This window comes from Bos taurus, chromosome 26 (genome assembly GCF_002263795.3).
Source record: "Bos taurus isolate L1 Dominette 01449 registration number 42190680 breed Hereford chromosome 26, ARS-UCD2.0, whole genome shotgun sequence".
In the NCBI taxonomy this organism is placed as follows: Eukaryota; Metazoa; Chordata; class Mammalia; order Artiodactyla; family Bovidae; genus Bos; species Bos taurus.
In genome coordinates this window covers 44,115,467-44,141,139 of record NC_037353.1, presented here as the reverse complement: position 1 = coordinate 44,141,139, position 25,673 = coordinate 44,115,467, and the positions used below count along the sequence as shown (strand labels likewise).

The 25,673-nt window shown below is 49.8% G+C and overlaps 1 protein-coding gene across 5 annotated transcripts in view; it reads right to left on the bottom strand.

Annotated features, from left to right (window-relative positions):
• LHPP (phospholysine phosphohistidine inorganic pyrophosphate phosphatase) overlaps positions 1-25,673 on the bottom strand; it is a 127,315-nt gene that overhangs the window by 83,724 nt on the left and 17,918 nt on the right. For 4 of the 5 annotated variants that reach the window (XR_003032731.2, XM_024985714.2, XM_059881906.1 and 1 more), the window contains exons 3-5: positions 24,966-25,119; positions 16,011-16,074; positions 15,057-15,149 (exon numbers count right to left, since the gene is read on the bottom strand). Coding sequence is in view for 4 of the 5 variants with exons in the window: in XM_024985714.2 (XP_024841482.1) it covers positions 15,057-15,149; positions 16,011-16,074; positions 24,966-25,119 (311 nt within the window). In the remaining variant the exon portion in view is untranslated. Of the gene's footprint in view, positions 1-2,299; positions 2,543-15,056; positions 15,150-16,010; positions 16,075-24,965; positions 25,120-25,673 lie in introns of those variants that run through there. The other variant, XM_024985715.1, reaches the window with a different exon arrangement.

The following is a 25,673-nucleotide window of genomic DNA, read 5'->3' as shown; positions in this document are numbered from 1 at the left end:
GGAAAACATTATAATGCACAGGGCCTGGGGAGCATTCGGAGAAGCGTCTTGACTCAGCAGTGAGGAATACCCAGCCCAGAGTAAACCCTGCTCTGTGCTGCCTCCCTACTTTTAAAAGCAAGATCTGGAAGGATTGAACTATTCCCAAGTGATTTGACTGTATCCCAGAACAAAGCACAAAAGTATTTCCCAGGTGGCGCTAGTGGTAAAGAACCCGCCTGCCGATGCGGGAGACAGAAGAGAGGTGGGTTCAGTCCCTGGGTGGGAAAGATCCCCTGGAGGAGGGCATGGTCACTCACTCCAATATTCTGGCCTGGAGCATTCCATGGACAGAGGAGCCTGGTGGGCTTCAGTCCATGGGGTCACAAAGGGTCAGACACGACAGAAACGACTTAGCACCCACACAAAAATATCCAGCACTCAGAAAGATAAAATTTAATAAAAATGAATCCCATCTATGCAAAGATGACAAATAATCACACACAATGAAGAGGAAATCAACGAAAACTGAACTGGAACTGACCCAGATGTAAGAATTAGCAGAGGAGGGCATTGCAGCAGTTGCTATAACTGTATTCCATACGTTCCCAAAGTTAAGTAGAGACCAATATCCAAATCAAGCTTCTAAAAGGGAAAACTACAATGTCTGGAACAAAATACAAAAATACTTGATGAGATTAAATCCAGGTAAGACAATGAGGAAAAAAAGATTGAGGAACTTGAAGACACAGTGATAGAAATGATCCCAAATGAAACACAGAGAGAAAAGATATATATATTTTTAAGAAAATGACCAAATGACGAAACTTCAAAAGGCCTGGTGTAACTGGAATCCCTGAAAGCAAGATGTTCAGAGAGGAGACGGAAACAATATTTGACGAAATATTGTCTGAAAAATTTCCAAACTCAACAAAAATGATAAATCCACAGCTCCAAGATCCCAATCAATACCAAGCACAAGACACATCAAGACAGTTACATCAAAGCACAACACAGGCAAATTGCTCAAAACCAAGGACGAGGAGAAAAACTTAAAACCAGCTGGAAGATTAGAGTGAACTTACGGTTGCCGGGCGGAAGGACGGGGAGGGGGGATAGAGAGTTTGGGATGAACAGGTGTACACACTGCTATATTTAAAATGGATAACCAACAAGGACACTTAAGAGGCCCAGACCATAGAACTGCTCAACAGTTACCAAACAAGAGTCGGGGGCAAGGGGCACAGTCAGCATTCCTGTTGCTGAAACCTCAGTCATCACTGGTGGGTGTCCTTTCAACATATCAACCTGTGCGATGAATACTACCATTTAAATGGATTCGTATTCTTTACATGAAAGTGAAAGTGGCTCAGTCGTGTCTGACTCTTTGCAACCCCATGGACTATACAGTCCATGGAATTCTCCAGGCCAGAACACTGGACTGGAGTGGGTAGCCTTTCCCTTCTCCAGGGGATCTTCCCAACCCAGGAATCGAACCCAGGTCTCCCCGCACTGCAGGCGGATTCTTTACCAGCTGAGCCACAAGGGAAGCCCAAGAACACTGGAGTGGGTAGCCTATCCCTTCTCTAGTGGATCTTGCTGACCCAGGGATCGAACTGGGGTTGACTCTTTACGTAAATAAATGTATTTTTAAAGAAGAAAAAGAGCAGCCTCCCTCACTCAACTACCGCACTGATTAAAAGCTTCAAAATATTTTCAGGAAACGATTCTGCCAGTGCAAGTCAAGTCTAACACATCAGACACCAAACACATTCCAAGTCTGATCAGAAATGTCCTTGGTCGGAGGTCAGACAGCCCGAGGAACCGGGCTCCTGGGGCACAGTGAGTGTCCCGATGTTGACGGGGAGACAGGCTTTGAAACTGACAATTATTCTTAAGTTTCTCTGAAATTCAGATGCTGGGTAGGGCCAACCAGTGAACAAATGCAGAAACCGGAACCAAGAAAAGTAAAAATGATACCTGTGAAGCAGTCACAAACTCGGGGACCCTTACCCGTCTATTTGAACTCTGCCTGTGAGGAGTCCAGATGGAATGTCCCTTCCATCTCGGAGTGGTAGGGGTGGAGATAGGGAATACAGAGGCCGGCCCCATGCGCCCACCAGACTTGTCAGACTGAGCTCAAGGCTCAGATGGGGCCAGAGAAAGTCAGCCCAGGGTCCCCGGTGTGCGATAGGCTAGCCCTGCAATCTCGTGATCCACTTCAGTCTGTACAATGGGTTCAACTAATGTGGTATTTAAACAGAAACATGGAAGTTAAGCATCCAGGGCAGTGCCTGGACATAATAGCTATCTGTACATGTTTAAAAGGAAAATATATTGGGAAACGTTTTATTGAGTAAACTCCTAATCTAGCCCTATTAGAGAGAGTCCACAGCCCTCACGACAGGCCTCCAGTGCCCCAGCCCTTCTGTATCGGGTCCTCTATGGGCCGGGTGGTGGGGACACAGTGACTTAGAAACACAGTCCCCACCCTTGTGAAGCTCCTGGTGGAAGGCAGAGGACAGATGTTCATGAGGTAATTTCACACACATATAGCCAGGACCTGCAATAAAGCACAGGGAGGAAAAAAAGCAGGATGTGGTCAAGCCTGACCTCGTGGGGCTCACAGTGGTCAGGGAAGGCTTCCTGGAGGAGGTGAGGTTTTGAGTTTGGATCTGAAGGGAATGAGGTATCAACCAGGCTAGGGGGCATAGGAGGAGGAAGGATGAGAGCCTTCCCCGAAGAAGACACCACACGCGTGTCAACCACAGGTCAACAAACCTGAAGCAAATGTCCTTGGAAGCGTCTCCCGAGTGGGCCTTCAGATAATGAGGAATCGCGAGGCGCTTGTGCACAAGCGGACAAAGGCTGAGCTGCTGCTGCCCCAGGCGCCAGGGAGGCAGTTTCAGGTGAACACGAGGGTTTCTAACAATTAGCACGGACTGCCTCAGAGGTACCAGACCCTGCTCACTTAATCATATTCCAGCAGAGACCAGAGGGACCTCCGTCAGAGAAGCTACTGAAGGACACGGGCCCCCAGGAGCGTGAGCAGGTGGCTGATGACCACGAGGGCTGAGAATTCCGCTGACCGCTAGGAGCTGCGCCCCCTGCGGGACATACGAGGTACCTGAAATACACTGCATTTCGTCCCAAACTTCATACAGCTCTGGGCTTTCCTCCACCAAACTCTTCTTCGCCAACGTGTGTTACACATACTATTGATGCGTGATTTGATTTTAGGTAGAACAGGATGTACACTTTTAATACAACCATTAGTATTTATTTTTAGAGTAATCTATTTATGGTGAGTGATTCTGGTTTCCCATTTAGAGTAGGGATCGAAAGTTTCTTGTAGACACTGAAGTATATAGAATGAATCAATTTAAAGAAACATTAAGTTAATAATAGTGCCGCAGGCAAGTATTTGGATATGGTAAAGCTGGATTTTTTTTTTTTTTTTTTCTAGAAAGTGATGCTGGGGAAAACACCGTCAAATACAAATGGGTTCATTTTCGTGTCTACGAGCTCCCATGCAGCCGTGTGGAAATCATCCATCACCCAAGAAGAAACAACCAGTGGCAACCCACGTTCCTCGAAGTGGGACCTGCCCCAGAGACGCTGCACACACGCGAGTCTAAGGGTACCCGCAAAGCCGGGGTCTCCTGGGCAACCACTCAGCTCGCCTGGCCAGAGAGGCCCCGGCAGCAGGCCGGCCACGTGCTCTAGCGGGAGACTCTGTTTTGACTTCCCAGGGAGTTGTCCTGACACTGTCAGGCCAGCCTCTAAACATCCGCCGTGGTTCCGGCTTAGGACCCTATCCACTGCTGCCAGGGGTCCCGGGGGCCACCTTGCTAGAAGGCTCCTTGGAAATGAAACGGGCTTCCAATTATTCAACGTCACGCCTGGCATCTTTCATGCTCTGGGGGAAATACAATTTTGCGCACACACACACGTACATGCAGCAGAAATTCCTCCCCACTCAGAACAGAAGCTCTGGGCCTTGCTGGGTGAGAATGTTTGCAGGCAGGACCCATGGAGGCAGAACCAGGGAAACCTGGGCCGTTGGAAGAAGCTCACCGAGGAGCAGCAGCTACGGTTCTGCCTGACAACCCAACGGCTAAGCCCTGGCAGAGCCCAGAGCCGTGGGTGGGCGGGGGGAGGGGCAGGGTGCAGGACCCCCTGGGTCTGCAGCCCGGCTCAGCGAGGCCTGTCTGGGCCAGCTTGTGGGTTCCGCATACCAAATGCGTTCCGGCCCCTGGGGAATCTCACAGATTTACTATCGGTGAAGGGCAATAACCACGCAAGGAGGAGCAATTATTGCCAAATCATTTAGGATTTAAAAAATCATTGGCAAGAAGATAGAGGTCAAGAGGTGCGCTGTCGGGGGAAATAAAAAAACCCTACCTGTCAGGCCTGGATTGCACTCCCTTTCTGACTGCAATATGGTGCAGGGAAGATGGAGACACGCACACCAAGTGGTCGGCTCCCACAGAACAGAGATCCAGGAGCAGGAGGCAGCACCAGAGCCCTTGAGGTAGGTTTTCAGGTCTGGGTTCAAGATGCAGAATTCATTTGTCCTTCTTAAATATCTATCTGCCCACCATGGTCTCCTCTTCCCGCCATCCTATTTGCCAGGGGAAGAACCCATTCCAACAAGTGGCGATGTTTGGAACACAACTTCAGTGAACGCCAAAGAGCTTTCCCAAGAAAGTTCACTTCTCATGAAATGTCTAGTGACTCCCAGGCTCTGCCAGGAGGAACACTTCTCCCCGCCATGGGGTACCAAACAGCAGGGCTGGTGGTGAAGGAGCAGTGGGCTCAGCCTGCACTTCAGCCCCTGGGGACCCGGACCCCCACTTAGAGACACCTCGAGAAAACACCTCGCTCTGGGAGGAGCCTCAGACCCTCAGCCTGCAGGCTCACGTCTGGAGGCTGGTCATCGCTGAGGCAGCTCGCCCACCGTCTGACACACTCGTAAAGAATATATCAACACAGCAAAACCCCAAGTGGCTATTTTATATACAGCAAGAAACAACGATATTGGTGAGGATGTTGGGAAATGAGGACTGGCAAGGACAGCTGGTGAGGAAGCCGAATCGCTATGGCGTTTCTGAAATAGAAATGAGCAATGTGCACCATGGCATGGCAACCACAGCCCCAGGATCTCTAGGAAAACAATTTAAAATGTACCAAAGGAATACGAGGGTGTTCACGAGGCTTATGTACAAGAGGGAAACTGGAAGCAATCTAAATGTGCAACTCCTGAGGACGGCGAAAGCACGTTGCGGTAGCAGGGGGTTGGGAGAATAGACCTGTGCTTTAGAACATTACGGTGGTCCCTGTGACAGAGTGCTCTGTAGCCACAAAAATTACTTTGTGGAAGTGCCTGAATCTGCACCAAGGAGACTGTTCCCAATGTTACAGGGCAGGGATGGGATCAGGTTTCAAACAGCAGATGCAGGATTGTCCAACTTTGTGTTAAAAACGTGTGTATGCATGCATGCTAAGTCGCTTCAGTCATGTCTGACTCTTTGTGATCCCATGGACTACAGCCTGCAGGCTCCTCTGTCCATGGGATTCTCCAGGCAAGAACACTGCAGTGGGTTGCCATGTCCTTCTCCAGGGGATCTTCCTGACCCAGGGAACGAACCCATCTTCTGCAATGATAAGCAGGTTCTGTGCCACTAGTGCCAGCTGGGAATCCAGAAGCCCCAAAAAATGTGTGCACAGACCCCCCGCCCTCCAAATTGGAAAGGTTAAGCATGATTTGTGTTATTCCAGGTTAGGGAATGAACATTTTTTTTTTTCCCTTGTACTTTCTGAATTTTATCCACCTCCTTTAACAAATATGAGTTACCTCATCATCTGATTTTTTTATTTTTAATTGTGTTTTGAGGAGAAGGAAAGCAAAATCTACTTTAAAAGGCGTTAGGGGAGGAAACGTCTTAGGGAAAAGCTGAGACAGGAGGTTTTAAAGGTCCCTATGTCTGAGAAAAAGCACAAAGGCAATCCCAGGTCTGGCATTTCCTGGAACCCACCCCCTACCCAAGGCTGGAGGCAGAGCCAAGTTCAAAGCTGGGCTGCAGCAGCTCAGGCCCTGTCTCTCCCGGTGCTCCCACCGCCCCAGCAAGTGGTCTCCAAGCTGACACCCAAAGACCAGGCGCCCAGCTGGTGGGGAGGATGGGCTGGAAGAGGGCTCGGCCGACAAAAGGGAGAAGACGGGCCTTCCACGCAGACGTTCACGCCACACCCACAGGCTTCCCCGCCAAGGGCACAGACTGTCCCCATGGCCCACACTTCGAATGAAAGCCCTGAGAACCAGGGAACAAAACGACGCAGCAAAGTCCTTGTCTTATGCCTGGTTCTCTTTGAATAAACCCACAAACCTCATCCCCATTGTTTTTTTTTGGATACGCTGGGTCTTGGTTGCGGTATGTGGGATCTAGTTCCCTGACCAGGGATTGAACCTGGGCCCCTGCGTTGGGAGCACAGAATCTCAACCACTGGAGCACCGGGGAAGTCCCCTTGTCCCCACTGTTGATAGGCTGTCCTCAGAGTACTCACCATTACCACCCGTAACCTTGTCTAGCTTTATTTTCTACATTCTGCCAACAAGACATATTTTAACATTTTTTTTCAAAATGGAATATATCACACTACTAAATATACCTTTTCAAAGCTAAGCGTTCTGACATGTCACTGCCACCACCCTGAGAACTGGGGAGCAGCAGAGACCCAGAGGGACTGGGGGCCTCACTCCACATCTGCAGGGAATCCTGGCTCTAACAGCAGCTTTCATGTGACCACCCCGCAGTGCCCTGGTTCTCAACTGGGGGCGATTTTGCTCTCCTGGGACATCTGGCAATGTCTGGGAATACCTGTGGCTTCACAATTGGGGGACGATGGGGTTGAAAAAAGAAAGTGAAGTCACTCAGTCATGTCTGACTCTTTGTGACCCCATGGACTGTAGCCCACCAGGCTCCTCTGTCCACGGGATTCTCCAGGCAAGAATATTGGAGTGGGTTGCCATTTCCTCTTCCAGGGGATCTTCCCAACCCAGGGATCGAACCCAGGTCTCCCCCATTGTAGGCAGACGCTTTACCGTCTGAGCCACAGGGGAAGTTGGGGGACGATGGGGGTTACCCTCACCACAAATAATGATCTGGCCCCAAAATGTCAACAGTGCCAAGGCTGAGAAACCCTGCCTTATCCTTAAGATGGGAACCAAGCACACGATGGGGGACTGGAGTAAGGATTTCACGAAGTACGTGGGAACCTGACAGACCCCAGGTGTGCCCGGCACACGTGGGGCTCAAGCCTCAGGTTCCTCATCTGTGAAATGGGTGTCCTCAGCTCCAGGCTGCTGAGTGCTGGCTTCCAGTGCTCAGCACTGTGGTCTGAACGGTCTCCATTTCCATTAAACACCCACAGTTTGCAGGTGATGGAGTCTCTCAGGATCATGGAAAACTGCCAAAACCTTCGCATCATTTGGGCTTTGGTATGCAGCAATAAAATCACCCACTGATTCAGAAGCCTTCAACTATGAGAATTAGGTATTTCTAGAAGTAACCTTTAAGGTCTGTTATTCTTTGCCTTATTAGCAAATCCCAGAAAGGCCCTGGTTACCTCGAAGAGGCCGGCCTTTCCAATATATTAGAGTAATCCCGGCAATCTGTTATTTCTAGGCTATCGAGGAAAGGTTAAAATGAAAATTGGATTTGGGGAGTTATAGCCATTCCAAGTGCAGGTGGAAAACTCCTCGGCAGCGAGAACTGGGTCTGGGCCTGGGAAGAAGCAGTTATCAAGGGAAATGACTGGTGATAACTTTATTGATTAAAGCAGCTTGAAAAATGTAAGGTTTGCGACAGCCTGGCACTTGAGCGGCAAGATAGCCCCTCGCGGGCATTTCTCATTAAAAATAGAGAAGCAGGAGCAGACAATTATTACCCTGTGCATAAGACACAGTTCATTCAAAATGGCCTTGTTTTGAAATACCGCTTTAAAATGTCTACAAATCCTGAGGCTTGAATAACATTAATGGACAATTCAGAAAAAGGGGTGGGGGGGTGGAGTGAAGAACATGCCTTTGCCCATCAACTGTCAAGAGGGGGAGACAGAGAGGATGATAACGCGGGAGGGGATAAGATGCAGCTTTGTCATCTGTGCTCAGAGCCACCAGCGAAAACGGCTCCCTAGTGACCCAGGGCCACAGAGGCTCACAATGCCTGCACAGCACAGTAGCCACGCCAGGAATTCAAACCCCCAACCCCCCACCCCGGTCCCCACGGCCCTGGCATCCACCTGAACCCTCAAAGGGCCTCGGTGCCCCGTCGGGGGCTGTGGGGAGGGCGGTTTCTCATTCGGAATGTGAAAGATGCTGACCGGGAAAGTACCTGGAAAACACCAGACCAACCAACACAAAGGTAGGAGGGAAGGGGATTAACCAAGCTCAGCTCTGCAAAGACAGCCGAGACCTTATCACACCTTAATTCTCGGTTCTTCTGGTCTTAATTTCTAGGCAGTGACAGTCTGCTGTTTTGCTGGTGGGGGAGGTGGGGGAGACTGCCAACAGACGGCTGTGACCATAGTGCTGACATAATTCTAAATACTGATTTTTCTAACTCAAATTACAACAGCAACCTTTCTCCCACTCTATAAAAAAACAATGATCTTAAGAATGTATTCTTTCAAATTCCCTATGAGCAGGACACAAATGTTACGTAGTTGCTTATATTTAAGAAATGGAAAGCCAAGCTATGATATTTATAAAAAAGGACTATGTGATGAGAGATGGGTGGGAAGAGTAGGGAAAGGCCAGAAGCTAGAAGTCCTTGAAAGTATCTTGTTTCGTGGATCCGATTTCAGATCCATGTGAATTTTTACGTAACTGTAAAACAAATTTAAATGTTGGAAAGCAAATCCCTTAAAAATTGGAAATATAGTGAGTTCAAGGAGACTCCTGTTGGTCACACACACACACACACAGTGAAATAACAGTGGCTTTAAAAAAACAGTTTTGGGGGACTTCCCAGTTAGTCCAGTGGTTTAAGAATCTGCTTTCCAAAGCAGGGGACGTAAGTTGGATCCCTGGTCAGGGAATTAAGTTCCCGTATGCCTTAGTTGGGCAAGCAACTAAGCCCACAAGCTGCAACTGCTGGAGCCGGTGTGCGGAGACCCCACACTCCATAACGAGAGAAGCCACCGCCGTGAGAAGCCCGCGCTCCGCAACGAGAGGCAGAGGCAGCTCATAGAGGCTCCTGCCGGTCAAAGATGCGAGCCTTGGACACGAGCAACTGCAACGGAGTAGACACACCGACTGTGCTTTTACCTATCCATTTATAGTGCTACAGTTTTAAATCCCCAAGGTGTTGGGAGAGTGCTAGAGAGCCAACTCACACTGAAAGCTCATAAGTAATAGCAAAGAAACAGGCATTTGTCTGGAGTTTCGTACACGAACTGTACTTTGGGGGAAACCACATGACGGGTGGGGAGTTCCCCTATACAGAAGTCATCCAGAGAAAAGGAGAAGCAGGAATGACACAGGATTCAAGCATCACCGTTTCGCGGAACTCAGTGGATACGTGGGGTCACGCGCCCACCACTCACAGCTGCTAACACCCCAGGAGACACCTGGGCCCTGGAGGAGGACACACCATCCCTGTAAAGCAGTCGTCAGAAAACCGACACCGACGCTCAGCAAGCGTCCTGGTCTAACTATCAACACACAGGAAACCCGGGCAGCGTGAGACAGGACAGCGCTGAGGCGCAACCCACAAAATCTGGCCTGTGGGAGCTCCGGAGGACCAACAGCCCAGACGCTTCCTCACAACGCTGCAAGGGATCCAAGGGGGAGACGGGGAAGGTGTGGGAACGGACGGATGAGCAAACACTGGGGAATCACACCAACCAGTCACAGTGCCGGGACCCCATTCGGGTCCTGATTCAAATTGCAAGCGACGCAACAATTATATGACAATCAGGGAAATGTGAATGATGGCTGGACATTTAAAGGTAATAAGGAATTATTAGGATTATTAATACTTAGATGTCATAATGACACTATCTGTGTTTTTAAAAGATTTCCTATCCTAGAGACACTTGGAAATATTTGCAGATGAAGTGATGATTTGCATCTGAGGGATGATTCAAAATGAATGGGGGAGATAAGTGTATAGATTAAGTGAGTGGCTGAGTGAAAGAAAGTGAAAGTGTGAGTCACTCAGTCGTGTCTGACTCCTTGTGACCCCATGGACTGTAGCCTGCTAGGCTCCTGTGTCCATGGAATTTTCCAGGCAAGAATACTGGAGTGGATAGCCATTCTCTTCTCCAGGGAATTTTCCCGACCCAGAGATCAAACTCCGGTCTCCTACATTGCAGGCAGATTCTTTACCATCTAAGCCACCACGGAAGTCCTAAACAAGCAGCTACTCATTTCCAAAGGGGTCCCAGTGGTCAAATATGGGACAATCTGGGCAAGAAAATGACAGCAGGCATGGATTGTGACTCATGGAATAAAACAGAGATCCTTGAGTCCATGTTGGAATAAATTAAAAGGCAAGTGGGAGGAAAAGGAAAGCGCTTCCTTACAGTAAATTCTAATGAATAAATATAGAGGAACCACGGAGATGGAAAATCACCACTTGGCAAACACCATGGTAACAACTGTTACAAGTGCGAGCTGTGCGTGCACGCTGAGATCAGGAGAGAAGAATGACTCGTAAGAGGATATTCACATGGGACTGAAACACTCCCCTGCCCAACACTGCTGGTCACAAACGGACACAGCGACTTTGCAGTGGACAGCAGGGCACCTCCGACGAGGTCTAAGTGGCCGCCACCAACAATGGGCAGAGTGCCCGCCTGTACCTCCTGAAGGGCCAGGGGCCAGCAATAAAATGCATGACCAGGATTAAATATGCCAGAAATGCAAAACCTACACTTAAGTCATGAGGAAACAGCAGGGACATTCTATGAAAAAACTGGCCAGTACTCTTCCAAAGGGCTTTCCAGATGGCGCTACTGGTAAAGAACCCGCCTGCCAATGCAGGAGACACAAGAGAGGTGGGTTTGATCTCTGGGTCAGGAAGATCCCCTGAAAAAGGGCTTGGCAACCCTCTCCAGTATTCTTGCCTGGAGAATCTCATGGACAGAGGAGCCTGGTGGGCTACAGTCCAGGGGTCTGCAAAGAGTCAGACACGACTGAAGTGACTTAGCATGCATGCACTCTTCCAAAACTGCCAGGGTCCTGAAGGACAAAGACAGACAGGAACTGCTCACAGTAAAGGGTGTGGGGTGGGGGCAGGGGGTATGACACCCATACAGCATGTCCGGAAACAGAGGGTCCCGCGCTAGTCAACATCGGAGTCAAGGCTGATTTCCCGCTTTTATAATTGTCCGGTTCTCGTTGCGGAAGATGTTAGCCTTTGGGGACGCTCTAAGGACACATGGGAATTCTCTGCACTATTTTTGCAACCTCTCTCTGTGTGGGAAATTGCTTCAGAATGAACAGTTAAACACAGTTTTTAAAAGTGCTTATTAGCTGATAATTGCTGATGGATACCTGGGGTCTCATTACGTTCCTCTCTCAATGTCAACAGATATTTGAAACATTCCATGAAAGAAAGTTAAAAAGAGACTGGTTTAAAAGACAAGACAACCTTATTTGGAGTCAATTCAAAGAAATCTACATAAAAGACATTTCTGAGACAGCCAGGGAAATTTAAATATGAGCTGGTATTAGATAATACTAAGGAATTACTACTGATTTTCTTGGGGAGGGGTTTTTTTCTTTTAGGTATGGCTTTTTTTCAACATGAAAAAATAACATAAAAGTTACCAATGTAGCCATTTTAAAGTGTACAAATCAGGGGCATTAAAGTACACTCACAGTGTTGTAAAACCATCACCACCTCTGAGTTCCAGACATTTTTATCACCCCAAAAGGAGACTTCATACCCACTGGCACTCACTCCCCATTCCTCCACACTCCCAGCCCCTGGCAACCACTAATCTATGAATATTTTATGTCTCTATGGATTTGCCTATTCTGGATATTGGACTTCCCTGGTGATTCAGCAGTAAAGAATCTGCCTGCCAATGTAGGAGACCTGGGTTCGACCCCTGGGTCAGGAAGATCCCCTGGAGAAGGAAATGGCAACCCAACTCCAGTATTCTTGCCTGAGAAATCCCTCACAGAGAGGAGCCTGGCTTTCTGCAGTCCTTGAAGAAAGCTGAGCGCCAAAGAATTGATGCTTTTGAACTGTGGTGTTGGAGAAGACTCTTGAGAGTTCCTTGGACGCAGGGAGATCCAAACAGTCCATTCTAAAGGAGATCAGTCCTGGGTGTTTTTTGGGAAGCATGATGCTGAAGCTGAAACTCCAATACTTTGAACACCTCATGCAAAGAGTTGACTCACTGGAAAAGACTGATGCTGGGAGGGATTGGGGGCAGGAGGAAAAGGGGACGACAGAGGATGGGATGGCTGGACGGCATCACTGACTCGATGGACGTGAGTTTGAGTGAACTCTGGGAGTTGGTGATGGACAGGGAGGCCTGGGGTGCTGCAATTCATGGGTCGCAAAGAGTCGGATAGGACTGAACGACTGAACTGAACTGGGGTTGCAAAGAGTCGGATACAACTTAGCGACTAAACAGCAAGTCTGGACACTGCATGTAGTATATAAATATTAAATATATACATTGTGGCCTTTCGTGACTGGCCTTTTTCACTTACCATAATGTTTTCAAGGTTCATCCAGGCAGCAGTATTTTTCACTATTTCATTCTTTTTACTGCTGATACATTCCACTGGGACAACAGACCACATTTCCTTCACCCAGTCATTTGTTGATGAACACGTGCATTATTCCCACCTTTTGGCCACTGTGAACAGCGCTGCTATGAACATTCACGTGTAAGTTTTTCTTTGAACATTGGTTTTCAATTCTTTTGGATATATACCTAGGAGTGGAATTGCTGGGGTCATACAATAATTCCACATTCAGCTTACCATGGAACTGCTTTCCATAATGGCTGTTTTTCAGAATGGGTTCTCCACTTTACATCTGTACCAGTATTCCTATATTAGGGTTCCAATTTCTCCACATCCTCCCAGTTCAGTTCAGTCACTCAGTTGTGACCAACTCTTTGTGACCCCATGGACTGCAGCACACCAGGCTTCCCTGTCCATCACCAACTCCCGGAGCTTACTCAAACTCATGTCCATTGAGTCGGTGATGCCATCCAACCATGCCATCCTCTGTCGTCCCCTTCTCCTCCCGCCTTCAACCTTTCCTAGCATCAGGGTCTTTTCCAATGAGTCAGTTCTTTGCATCAGGTGGCCAAAGTATTGGAGTTTCAGCTTCAGCATCAGTCCTTCCAATGAACATTCAGGACTGATTTCCTTTAGGATTGACTTGACTTGACATCCTCCCAACGCTTGTTATTTTCCTTTTAAAACTATTATGGTGGTCCAAGCGGGTGTGAGGCGGGATCTCACTGTGGTTTTGATTTGCATTTCCTGAATGAGAGATGATGCTGAACACCTTTTTGTGCTTTTTCATTACTGGTAAATGTCTTAATGCACTGCAATCAGGTCAAAAACAACCATCTCTTTTTGAAAGGCATACTACAATCTGAAAGGCTGTAACATTAAGTATGGGATTTGCTTTATAATACAGCAGCAAAAAAAAAAAAAAAAAAGTAAATTTCCAAAAAGAACAAAAAGGGATAGAAGAAGGGAATATGATATAATCTTTTAAATGTTGCATCTGCGTGATAGACAGATGAGGAGAATCACTGTGTCTTTCTGCTTTTGTGCATGTTTGAAATTTGCCACAAGAAAACGAATTTTAACATTTGTCACGATGAACTGAAGTCGTGTAAACCAGGTTATTTATTCCTGTCACCTTCAAAACTTGTGTTTTGAACGAGTGAAATAAATTCCTGCTCTACCAGCCTCACAGGGTACTGCCCGTGAAGGACCCCCGAGACCTGCGCTTTCTGACTTCCAGGCGCGGTTTGGGTGCGGGGTTTCCAGACTTCACGGCTGTGTGCTCTTTTTCTAAGCATTGTGAGAGACCAGCGCTCTAGACTGGAGCACGTGTGGGAAATTCCGGTCCAACAGGGAGGAAGAGCAAGGGGACCCTGGGGGCACCAGCCTTGCCTTAGGATGCTGACACGGTCCCGCGGTGCCCTGTCCAAAACAGACAGCAGGAGCCCCTGGCCGCCTGCAGACGCATACCCGCTGTTTCTTCAACGATGCTGTCAGGACCCCACCGGCCGGAGGGGACCGGCTCACTCTACCTGGGAAGCGGGGCGGGAGGACACTAAAATCATAACTGCTTTTTTTTTTTTCCTTCGGAGATGTATGTGTCAAAAGCAGTCATAATGTGGGACTTCGCTGGTGGTCCAGGGGTTAAGACTCTGCACTCCCAACGCAGGTAGCATGGGTTCGATTCCTGGTCGGAGGACTAAGATCCCGCACGCTGACTGGTGTGGTCAGAAAAACAAGCTGTAATGTAAGGGTGGCCAGGTGCATGATTTTATTCCTGCATATTCTTTTCATCTTGCTGGACATTGTCTTTCCAATGAAGTAGTTTCAGTACACTGACCAGACTTGTCAATTCCAATTCTTCCAAAGAGGCAGCAAAAATCTTAGGAAAAGCTACAAGCATTTCTCTTTCTCACTCTTGTTTAGTCGCGAAGTCCTGTCCGACTCTTTGTGACCCTGTGGACTGTAGCCCACCAGGCTCCTCTGTCCTTGGGATTTCCCGGGCAAGAATCCTGGAGTGGGTTGCCATTTCCTTCTCCAGGGGATCCTCCCAACTCAGGGACTGAACCCTTACACTGATACTGATTTGATAGGTTGAGAATGTTCAGTGGGCCTCCTTGGCTGTCTTGCCCCATCTTCCCAGTCAGATCAGCTCTCATGCCTGGGGATGGAGGAGGGAGGGGGATAGCAGCTTGGCTGCCTGAGCCCCCAGATTCATCTCACGCACCCAGGCTGCCCCCGGGGAGTACTCTGGCCTCCCCCGACAGCTGCCTCCACGTACACACTTCGTGGGGAGCCGACTTACCTCGTGGGCTTCCACCCCCATCTCTTGCAGGGCAGACTTGAAAAACTCGGGGGAAGGCTTTCCCACCACCTCGGCTTCGATACCACAGGCATACTGTGGGAGAGAGAAGGACACGGCGTGGGCTGGGGACCAAGGGATGGTAGGGGGGAACCCTGGCCTGGTGAAATCCTCCCCTGGGGAATCAAAAAGAAAAGGCCCCAGTGTGCACCCAGGGGCCTCCAAGGGTCAAGACACGCGGCCCAGAGGCACGCCTTGTGGGTGAGCGCCACAGCCAGGCTGCCCAGGGTGCTGGGGGCACCCCTACCAGGCCCCTGCCACCTGCCTGAGGGCCAGACGACCTCCGGGGCATTAGGGGCTCTCCTCTGCATTCCCGCTTCTCCTCCCTTCCCTTCTCCCTCCCCCAGCTCTGTCTCAGGCCCTCCTCCAGCAGATAAAAGGCCCAGGGCCCCAGCCCTCCCACCTGAGTGCAGGTAGGCAGGTGCCAAGGTGGCAGTGACCCGGGGCTGACCTGGGCAGGGAGCCCAGCTGAGCCTGGCCCTGGAAACTGGAGGAGGAGACTGGGAAGGAGTCCAGCTAGCACACACGGAGTCTGAGGTGCTGCAGAAAAGCAGGGCGAAGGACGAGGCGGGTGCACAGGGATCTTAAGGAGTCAAGAACCCGGAGGAGAGGTGCAGAGCACGCCGGAAGGGCCAGCGGGGCAGAGGCCGGGAGTGCGGGGTCAGGGTCCTGGGAGGCGGACGGGGAGGGAGCGACAGGGAGCAGGGGGACGACCAGCGCAGCTGAGGGGCCAAGCTCCAGAGGAGGTGGAGGGCCAGGCTTGAAGCCGCGAACACGGCGTCCAACTTGGAAAACAAAGGCACTTGGGACTCCGAGCACCCCGTCTTCTCCGGGAAGACCAGGACATCCCAGAAGGCCCTGAGACTGGAAGAAGGTCAGGGGGACCCAGGCAGGTACCTCAAGCGCCTTCATGTAGGGACCGACGTCCAGCATCAGGCCAGAGGTCTCCTTGTAGTAGCGTCTAGAAAAGAGCCAAGGGGAACAGGGTGAGCTGAGCCCAGGGACCTGGGAAGTGCCAAGGGAAAAACCGCCGTGTCCTGGTTCTGGGCTGGCCCAAGAGGGCTGTCACGGACCAGGGTGAGGGCAGACGCCACGCTGAGAGTGACGGACGGGGGTCAGCACGACAGAGCCCAGCAGTGGCCAGCACTCCGGGGCGGGGTGGGGGGAGGAAGAGGAGGGGAGAGATGGGGGGCCGGCAGCTCTCAGTCAGAATGGCCCCCTGCTGCCAGCCGTGTGGGCACCCCACCACAGTGATGAACGAGGGACCCCGGGGGCAGCTGGGTCCAGTTGCTAACACAGAGAAACACAAGTGACCTATGTTCTGGGAAAGGGCAGCCGGTCCACAGAGCATGTGGCGAACCCCTAATTGCTCATAATTAACCCCTAACTGCTGCCTGGAGAAGAAAACTCCATTAGTCCCACAGCATCTCCTAGCAGCCGGAGGGTCAGGAGAGGCGCCAGGCCTCACGGGCGCCACATGCTTCTATGAGACGACAACTGTTTCTTCCCCGTCTCGCTGGAGGCTGAGACGGCTTGGCTCCCGGCAGCGCCTCCCAAGACGGTCTCACGTCTTCCGTCCTGTGAGCACCGTGCCCAAGCCACACGCAGACCCCTCGGGGCACACTGACCAAGCCCAGCTCTCTCGAAGCACAGCTATTTGACTACAAAGTGGGGAGAAGGTGGTTTGCTCTGTGCGGCTCTGAAGAGATTGAGACCCATCACACCAGTTACCCTTCCCCCTTCCCACGACCGTCGAATCTGGGAGACATGAGACAATATGCGCGTGACCCAAATGCCCTTGGACAGATGAATGGAGAAAGGCGTGACACACACACACGGTGGGGTATTACTTAGCCATAAAGAAAGAAAGTCATTTGCAGCAGCATGCACGGACCTAGAGATCATCACACCAAGTAAAGGAAGTCAGACAGAGAGACAAACGCCATACGGTATCACTTACACGTGGAATCTAAAAGAATGACAAAAATAAGCAGCATGTGTGGAAAAGTAAAGAGAAGACTAGTGAAGCCTGCTGAGTTCAGGGTTCAAACCCTCTTCTGACTTGCTTTTAACTGTGGGACTCTGGGTTGCGTACGCCCTCTGGGCCTCAGTTTCCTATTCTGTAAAATGGGTCAAAAGAAGGTCCAATGCCTACCCTCGTGGGCTGCTGTGAGGCTTGAGCAAAACAATGCAGACAAAGTTCCTAATGTGATGCCTGGGGTGAAGAAACCACTCCAAAAATGTAGCTACCCAGACTGAGATGGGCAATAAGATATGAGCCAGGGAAGAAAGAATGAACGCAGGTCTTTCCAGTTTGTGGGGCCGGACCCTGTCCTGTGTCTACTGGAAATGGTGGGACCGAGCTCCCGGAAGCTGCTTCTAGCAGCTTCCTTCCTCTAGCTCTGCAGCGTCCAGGGACTCTGCCTGCCCTTCTGGGCCCCACCTGAGGCCTCCAAGGCCGCAAGAGCCTGGCCGCCCGCAGCGATCACCCGGCCCCTCGGGTGGGAGAAGCGCGCACCCTTTCTGCATCCTCACTGCCTGCCCCGGAAGCTTCTGTCCGGACGCAGGCTGGGCTGCAGCCAAACTCTCGGCCTTGACAAGGGCTGGTCCCCTGCCACTGACTCGGGCCAGGCAGATCAGAGCCGGACTGCTAAAGCCGCGGGGGCCTCTTCCATCACGAACGGACCCAGTCTCCAAGTCAACCCGGGCCTCTCGGTCAGCGTCCAAGGCTCTGCACACTAGGGGTTGTGCCGGGAGGACGTGGCCCGGCTGGGAAGCCGCACACATGCAGGAAGGTGCCTGGGAGCCAGGAGAGAGCCACCGCTGCTTATGGAGCTGGGGACGCCAACGATCCCCTTTTTAAGGAAAGTGAAAGTGTCAGTCGTTCAGTCATGTCTGACTCTTCACAATCCCATGGACTGTAGCCTGCCAGGCTCCTTTGTCCATGGAATTCTCCAGGCAAAAATACTGGAGTGGGTTGCCATTCCCTTCTTCAGGGGATCTTCCCAACCCAGGGACCGAACCCAGGTCTCCTGCATCTGCAGGCAGATTCTTTACTGTCTGAGCCACCAAGGGAGCCCCCCTTTTAAAAGCGTGACCCCAAAACATAGGCTTAGAGGTTCCTAACTGTCTTGGTCTTAAGTCTGGACTCCAGACATCTATCCTGCATTTAAACAGCCTCAAAACAGCGTTTGCTTTTATTTTTCCCCAGTTCCACAATAAACTATTTGGGTATGATGATTCCCTCAGTCGGGTCCAGGGTTTGAAGGACTGGCCAAGTAAAGCCAAATGTGGCCAAGAGGCAGAGGAGGGGCCAAGCTCCAGAGAAACATCAAGCAACCCCAGACACCGGGTGCTGGGGCCTGGGCTCTCTCGGGGGCCCGCTGGCATCCGCTAATTCAGTCCCCCAAAAGTAGGACGAAGCTGTCCCACACCCCTTTGCAGGGGACACTCTCAGACCCAGGCTGCTCCCCAGGGACTCCCTGTCTGGTGAGGAAGCGGACAGGTCCACAGACAAATATGAAAGAACAGGACCTGGGTGACGGCAAGCGGAACCCGGTGCTCTGCGCACTCTGCGTGGGGAGGGCCAGGCATGCTGGGGAGGGGGCAGCAGGGAGGCGTCCCAGAGGAGGAGGCATCAAAGCTGAGGCCTGAAGGTCAAGGGGGACGAGTGGAGGGGTCTAGATCCGGGTGCTCTCAGACTTGGTACCTTCCTGAGGACCCTGAGTGCCAGATGCCACTCCAGGCGCACGGGAGTCCATCAGATGCCCAGAGGCACCCCCTTGTCCACCCCTCTTGTTCCCTACACTCCAGGAAATGCCCAGCCAGGGTGAGAGGGAAGGGAGCTGGGGGGTGGGGAGGCTAAGGGCGGGACACGTTGAAGACAGCGGGGGCACCGAGGACAGAACCGAGGAAAGAATGCAGCCAGCACAGGAGAAGACGACCCAGGCGCCAAGGAAAAAATTATGAAACAAGGCCGCTCTGTTGCAGCACACACGGCTCTGTCTGGAGCTGAGGATTCTAGGAGCCTCTGGCCCAGGACAGGCTCAGCTCTGAGCCGGCTGCAGGAGGTGGGAGGCGCACTGTGGAAGGCCTCCCAAGGACACCCACGCCGCATCGCTTCTGCCCGAAGCACCCTCCCCGAGTCTTCCTTCCAGAGTGACAGGTACTGTACCTTCTTCAGTTTAAATTTAGTCCCAGTGGGAAGAAGAATCGGAACATGCGGCCGAAAAGATCCAATCAAAACCCTCTCTTTGCCACACTGATTTTTAGAACCTAAAGAAAAAAACTGACTTGCATAAATCTAGAAACCTTAATATTTCTTTTTATACTAAATGTGGACTTGCTTTCAAAGGGCCGAGAACTTGTCTTTATTTCTTATTCATCCAGGAAAACAAAAAGGCGACTTGAGAAGGCCATCTGTTGGCCCAAAACATTTTTAGGGATACAGTAAATACTAGTACCCAAGTTAATTTTTCTTATTCCCCAAACACAAGAGATTTGATATATTTATCTTCTGTTACTAGCATAATAAAAGCCACAGCAGGTCAGGCTTGAACCTGAGTACTCCAGCCACAAAGGAGAAACTGTGGATTCCAGAAAGACAGGAAAAAGCCGGAGAGCAGCAGTCAGACAGATTTTACGCTTTATTCCTCTGCCCTCCCTTCCGAGTATTCAGCACAGCCTCCCTTCAAAATGACCACCTGACCTTGCCCACAAGAGCCATTAACCTTCCATAGTCTGTCGCGTAAACAGCTTAATTTTCTGACGGAGGCATGACAGAAGAAATTACAAAGGCAATTCCCACTCTCGGTCCAAACAGATGCCAAATGTAAATCACTCCGTTTTCAGGACGAGGACATTCTGCCCCAGTGAATCCACCACCCTGCCTCCTTGGGGGCACCTCGCGGCCCCACTCAGGTGAAGGATGGCCCCTCACCCCGGTGACCCTCACCTGGGTGTGACAGCTTCCTGCGTCCTTGGGCTGTCCCAAGGGGCGACGACCTAAGCCCAGAAGCTGCCGGCTCCTTTCTCCGACTTCTGAGCACCCAACCCACAGCCCACGTCAGAACCCCATCAGCTAGTGACCTCCTCACTAGCTGCTTACTTGGAAAACACATCTTTGCCTACTACTGAATTTATTAAGAAGTACAAAACTACAAAACTAAAAGAAACTGATTCCATATATTTTTTTTTCTTTTTCAACCACATACCTATTTTAACTACTATCCCTGCTCTGGAAAAATAATTTTTAATAATTAAAAGATAATTTTGAAGAAAAAAGTTTTAACATAAATGAGTAATAACAAAACTTCTTAATTGTGCTGTTCTTTAGCGAGGAGTTGGTAACTTTAGGGAAGCCTACAGGACCAAGGCAGGAATGTAAAAGAGTCAAGCTGGCCAGCTTCTGTGGTTTGCAGTGACCTAAACCACAGAGATGGGAATACCAGACCACCTGACTTGCCTCTTGAGAAATCTGTATGCAGGTCAGGAAGCAATAGTTAGAACTGGACATGAACAACAGACTGCTTCCAAACAGGAAAAGGAGTACATCAAGGCTGTATATTGTCACCCTGCTTATTTAACTTATATACAGAATACATCATGAGAAATGCTGGGCTGGAAGAAGCACAAGCTGGAATCAAGATTGCCGGGAGAAATATCAATAACCTCAGATATGCAGATGACACCACCCTTATAGCAGAAAGCAAAGAGGAACTAAAAAAAGCCTCTTGATGAAGGTGAAAGATGAGAGTGAAAAAGTTGGCTTAAAACTCAACATTCAGAAAACGAAGATCATGGCATCTGGTCCCATCACTTCATGGGAAATAGATGGGGAAACAGTGGAAACAGTGTCAGACTTTATTTTTCTGGGCTCCAAAATCACTGCAGATGGTGACTGCAGCCATGAAATTAAAAGACGCTTACTCCTTGGAAGAAAAGTTATGACCAACCTAGATAGCAGAGATATTACTTTGTCAACAAAGGTCTGTCTAGTCAAGGCTATGGTTTTTCCAGTGGTCATGTGAGAGTTGGACTGTGAAGAAAGCTGAGCACCAAAGAATTGATGCTTTTGAACTGTGGTGTTGGAGAAGACTCTTGAGAGTCCCTTGGACTGCAAGGAGATCCAACCAGTCCATTCTGAAGGAGATCAGCCCTGGGATTTCTTTGGAAGGAATGATACTAAAGCTGAAACTCCAGTACTTTGGCCACCTCATGTGAAGAGTTGACTCATTGGAAAAGAGTCTGATGCTGGGAGGGATTGGGGGCAGGAGGAGAAGGGGACAACAGAGGATGAGATGGCTGGATGGCATCACTGACTTGAAGAACATGAGTCTGAGCGAACTCCAGGAGTTGGTGATGGACAGGGAGCCCTGGCGTGCTGTGATTCATGGGGTCGCAAAGAGTCAGACACAAGTAAGTAACTGAACTGAACTGAACTGAAACCGCAGAAGGTAAGACCAGCAAGGAACTGTGGCAGCTAATTTTATGTCAACTCGGCTGGGCCAGGCTGCCCAGATATTTGGTCTAATGGTATCCTGGATGCTTCTGAGAAGATGTTTCTCGGATGACATTCACATTTAAATCAGTAGACTCAGTAAAGCAGATTGCCCTCCATAATGTGGTGGGCCTCGTCCAATTAGTTGAAGGCCCAACCAAAACAAAGTCTGACCTCTTCAAACAAGAAGGAACCTGGAACCTGCTGGCGGATAACCTTGGCACTCAGACGGCAACTCTTCCCTAAGTCTCCAGCCTGCTGGCCTATGCAGGAAAAACCTAGCCTCCACAATCAATTTCTCTTTATATACCCATCTTCCTCAACCTATGACAGGGTTATGTTCTGATAAACACATCACAAGCTGAAAATATCATTAAGTCAAAAATGCATTTTTTAAAAAAATACATTTAATAAGCCCAGCCTACTTTAAATGTGCTCAGAACACTGATATTAGCCTATAGTTGGGCAGAATCATCTGACACAAAGTCTATTTTATAATAAAGCACTGAATATCTCATGTAATTTGTTACTGAAAGTGAAACTCAGAATGGTGGTCTGGGTACAGAATGTTCGTACACGTATTAGCTGTTGACCCCCGTGATCATGTGGCTGCCCGGGAGCGGCCAGTGCCCAGCATCTGCCTGCATCACAAGAGAGGACTGCACTGCATGTGGGAAAGGATCAGAATTCAAAATTAGAAGTCGTTTTTCTGAACATGCATAGCTTTCATACCATAACCAAATCGAAAGTTATCATTTGAACCACTGCTAAGTCAAGAACTGTCTGTATATACATCACCACACCCAGTTGGTTCTGTTTCTCTGGAGACCACTGACTAACACAGGATACAATTTTTTGCATGATAAACACACTGGAATATTTGCAGCAAGACAAAGGTCCGTCTAGGCAAAGCTATGTTCTTTCCAGTGGTCATGTATGGATGTGAGTGTTGGACCATAAAGAAGACTGAGTGCCGAAGAATTGATGCTTTCGAACTGTGGTGTTAGAAAAGACTCTTGGGAGTCCCTTGGATTGTAAGGAGATCCAACCAGTCCATCCTAAAGGAGATCAGTCCTGAATATTCATTGGAAGGACTAATGCTGAAGCTGAAGCTCTAATACTTTGGCCACCTGATGCGAAGAACTGACTCATTGGAAAAGACCCTGATGCTGAGAAAGACTGAAGACAGGAGGAGAAGGGGACAACAGAGGACGAGATGGTTAGATGGCATCACCGACTCGATGGACATGAGTTTGAGCAAAACTCTGGGAGATAATGAAGGACAAGGAAGCCTGGTATGCTGCAGTCCGTGGGTTGCAAAGAGCTGGACAGGACTTAGCAACTGAACAACAGCAACAAGAGAAACGTATCTTCTCTTTCTTTACATCTCTTTCACTTGCGTATTTTAAAAGAAGCACAGCCATGAAGAAGTATTTCTCTACTGTACAAGATGTACAATATTTCTCTTGGTACAAGATGAACGTCAGCCGACCTGAAGACTGGAGATGGGCAGGAGGTCGCGGTGGGGTCTCCGCAGCACCAGAGCTGAGGGGCCAGTGGCTCCACCAAGTGGCAGCGCATTCGGGAATGTGGGGCGAGTACCCTCAGATCTTCTGATGTTTCAAGAGAATCCAGAAATCCAGTTATTTTACGTAAAGTCTTCCAATTTTTAAAACGACCTCAAAAAAGCTTAAGATCTTGTGTGGACCCAAAACCTGCTCCAGAACGGAGCCGAAAAGTGACAGAGCTCAGGCTCTGGGAGCGCTCCTGGCCACCCCTGTGCTGACCGATGGGGTGACCATGGCCTACCTCACCTCCATGTGCCTTTATACACCCATCTGCACAATGGCAATGATGCTGCCCACAGCTCACAGTGTCGGGGTCAGAACTAAACACGGTGAACTACACAGAGGGCTTAGCAATGGCCAGCAGCCAGATAAAAAGGCCCCCTCATGTCTACTGGAATAGCCACCCCTGTTCAGCAGGCAGAGGTAGGAAGTCCCCAGTCACCAGCAGCACCTAAGCTGGGAAAGGCTACTCCAGAGACGGCCACAGAATTCCTGCCCTGCGCGTAACGCTGGGGTCGGGTTCCACAACACCCTGTGACTCTAAAACCCTAGTACTGCTTCCACGGGGGACAGAAGAAACCTGCATCGCTTTCTGGAAAGCAACTTGGCAACGCACACCAAGAACCTCAAAAAACACACCTCACCCAAAATCCCAGAAAGAGGCTGATCACAGCCTTACTCAGGGAGAAAATCAGAAACAACCTACAACTACAGAGAGCCTGTAAAAAAATTTAACAGGAATAACCTCGCTGCAGAGACGTCTACTTCTCACATGGAAGTGTTAGTCACTGAGTTATGTCTGCCTCTTTGCGACCCGTAGACTGTAGCCCTCCAGGCTCCTCTGTCCACAGGATTCTCCAGGCAAGAGTACTGGAGTGGACTGCCATTCCCTCCTCCAGGGGATCTTCCCAACCCAGGGACTGAACCTGGGGCTCCCGCATTGCAGGCGGATTCTTTACCCCCTGAGCCACAAAGGAAGCCCTATTGTATGCAAAGTGGTTCACAAAATATTCGGCGAACCACTAAAACCTCGAGGCAGAACTAGGTTGAGTTAGATACTGACGCTGTGAACACACCACGCGTAATGATTTCTGCACAGAAAACTGCTGGGAAGGACACACACAAAAATGCTGACTGCTGTTCTCTCCTGAAGTGGGACTGAAAAGGCTCTTTTCCTCTTTCCACTCATCTGTATGCAACAGTTTTTCTTCAATGAAGATGTGTTGTTCTTGGTGATAAAAGAAGTTAAGAGAAATAATCAACACAGTGTTTTGAAAGAGATGGTGAGGCCCAGGCTGCAGACTCGGATAAACATGTTGGTGACAAAATTAGAAGCTGACAGGCTGCTCCGAGACCAGAGATGTGGGGCCCAGACAAGCGCCCACAGGCCCTCAAGCCTATTTTCACTGCTCGGGCGTCCATCTCCTTGGCACAACCCATCAGCGCTGTGCTGTGTCCTGTGACAATGACGGAAACTCGGGATGGCCACCCTGATCTCCAGGGGTCTCCTCTGCAGTGACCTGCCCCTGGCCACTCCCAGCCTTGTGGTCACGGGGAAGCCTAACCAACCAGCTGAAGACCAGGTCTCTGCTCAAAAATTATCAAAAGACAGAGATGACAAAATGATGGGGAAAAAGCAAGAAAAGGAGAGGGAAGGAAGAAGGAGCCGCACTGCGTCCACCCCATGCCCACCCTTCCCAGCTTCTCTGCTGATTCCTTAACTCAGAGAGACCCACGGAGCATCGCCCAGAGTGGCCGGAAACGACTCCCCTCCAGCCGACTTACCCTTTTCCCAGTGAGAAGAGCACAGGGTTTTCCAGCTCCATGAGCACCTGGAAAGCTTTATTCATGTTTTGATAAGAAAAGCCTTCTCCGGCATCTGCAATTACGACACAGTTTGGGTTGGACGTGTCGATCTGATCAAATTCCGAGCGGACTCCTGAAAAGAGGGAGAGAAGGGTTCGATGCCTGGGTCGGGAAGATCCCCTGGAGGAGGGCATAGCAATCCACTCCAGTGTTCTTGCCTGGGAAATCCCACGGACAGAGGAGCCTAGCAGGCTACAGTCCATGGGGTCACAAAGAGTTGGACACAACTGAACGACTTAGGAATAACCACCACCACCAAAGTCTGCAAGTGACTTTGAGATGCATCAGAAAGATAAAGGTGGATAGTTGGATGGAGGGATGGGGAGATGTCTAACGAAGAAAACATGGCAAAATGTCATTGGTAAAGTCAAGGTGAAGGGCAAACAAATATTCCAAATAAAATTCTTTCAGCTTTGCTGTCTATTTGAAAATCCTCATAACAAAAAGTTGAGGAGGGGGATGTGGAATTCATCGACAATAAAACCTGAAAACGATTCAAGGTCTTGAAAAGACAGGGACACATATGCAAAACACAGATGCAAGAGTACAGGTGACGAAGGGTGCCTGGCTTCCCCCACAGCTTCTCAAGCTCCAACATCTGCCTGTTGGACTCACTGATGAACGATG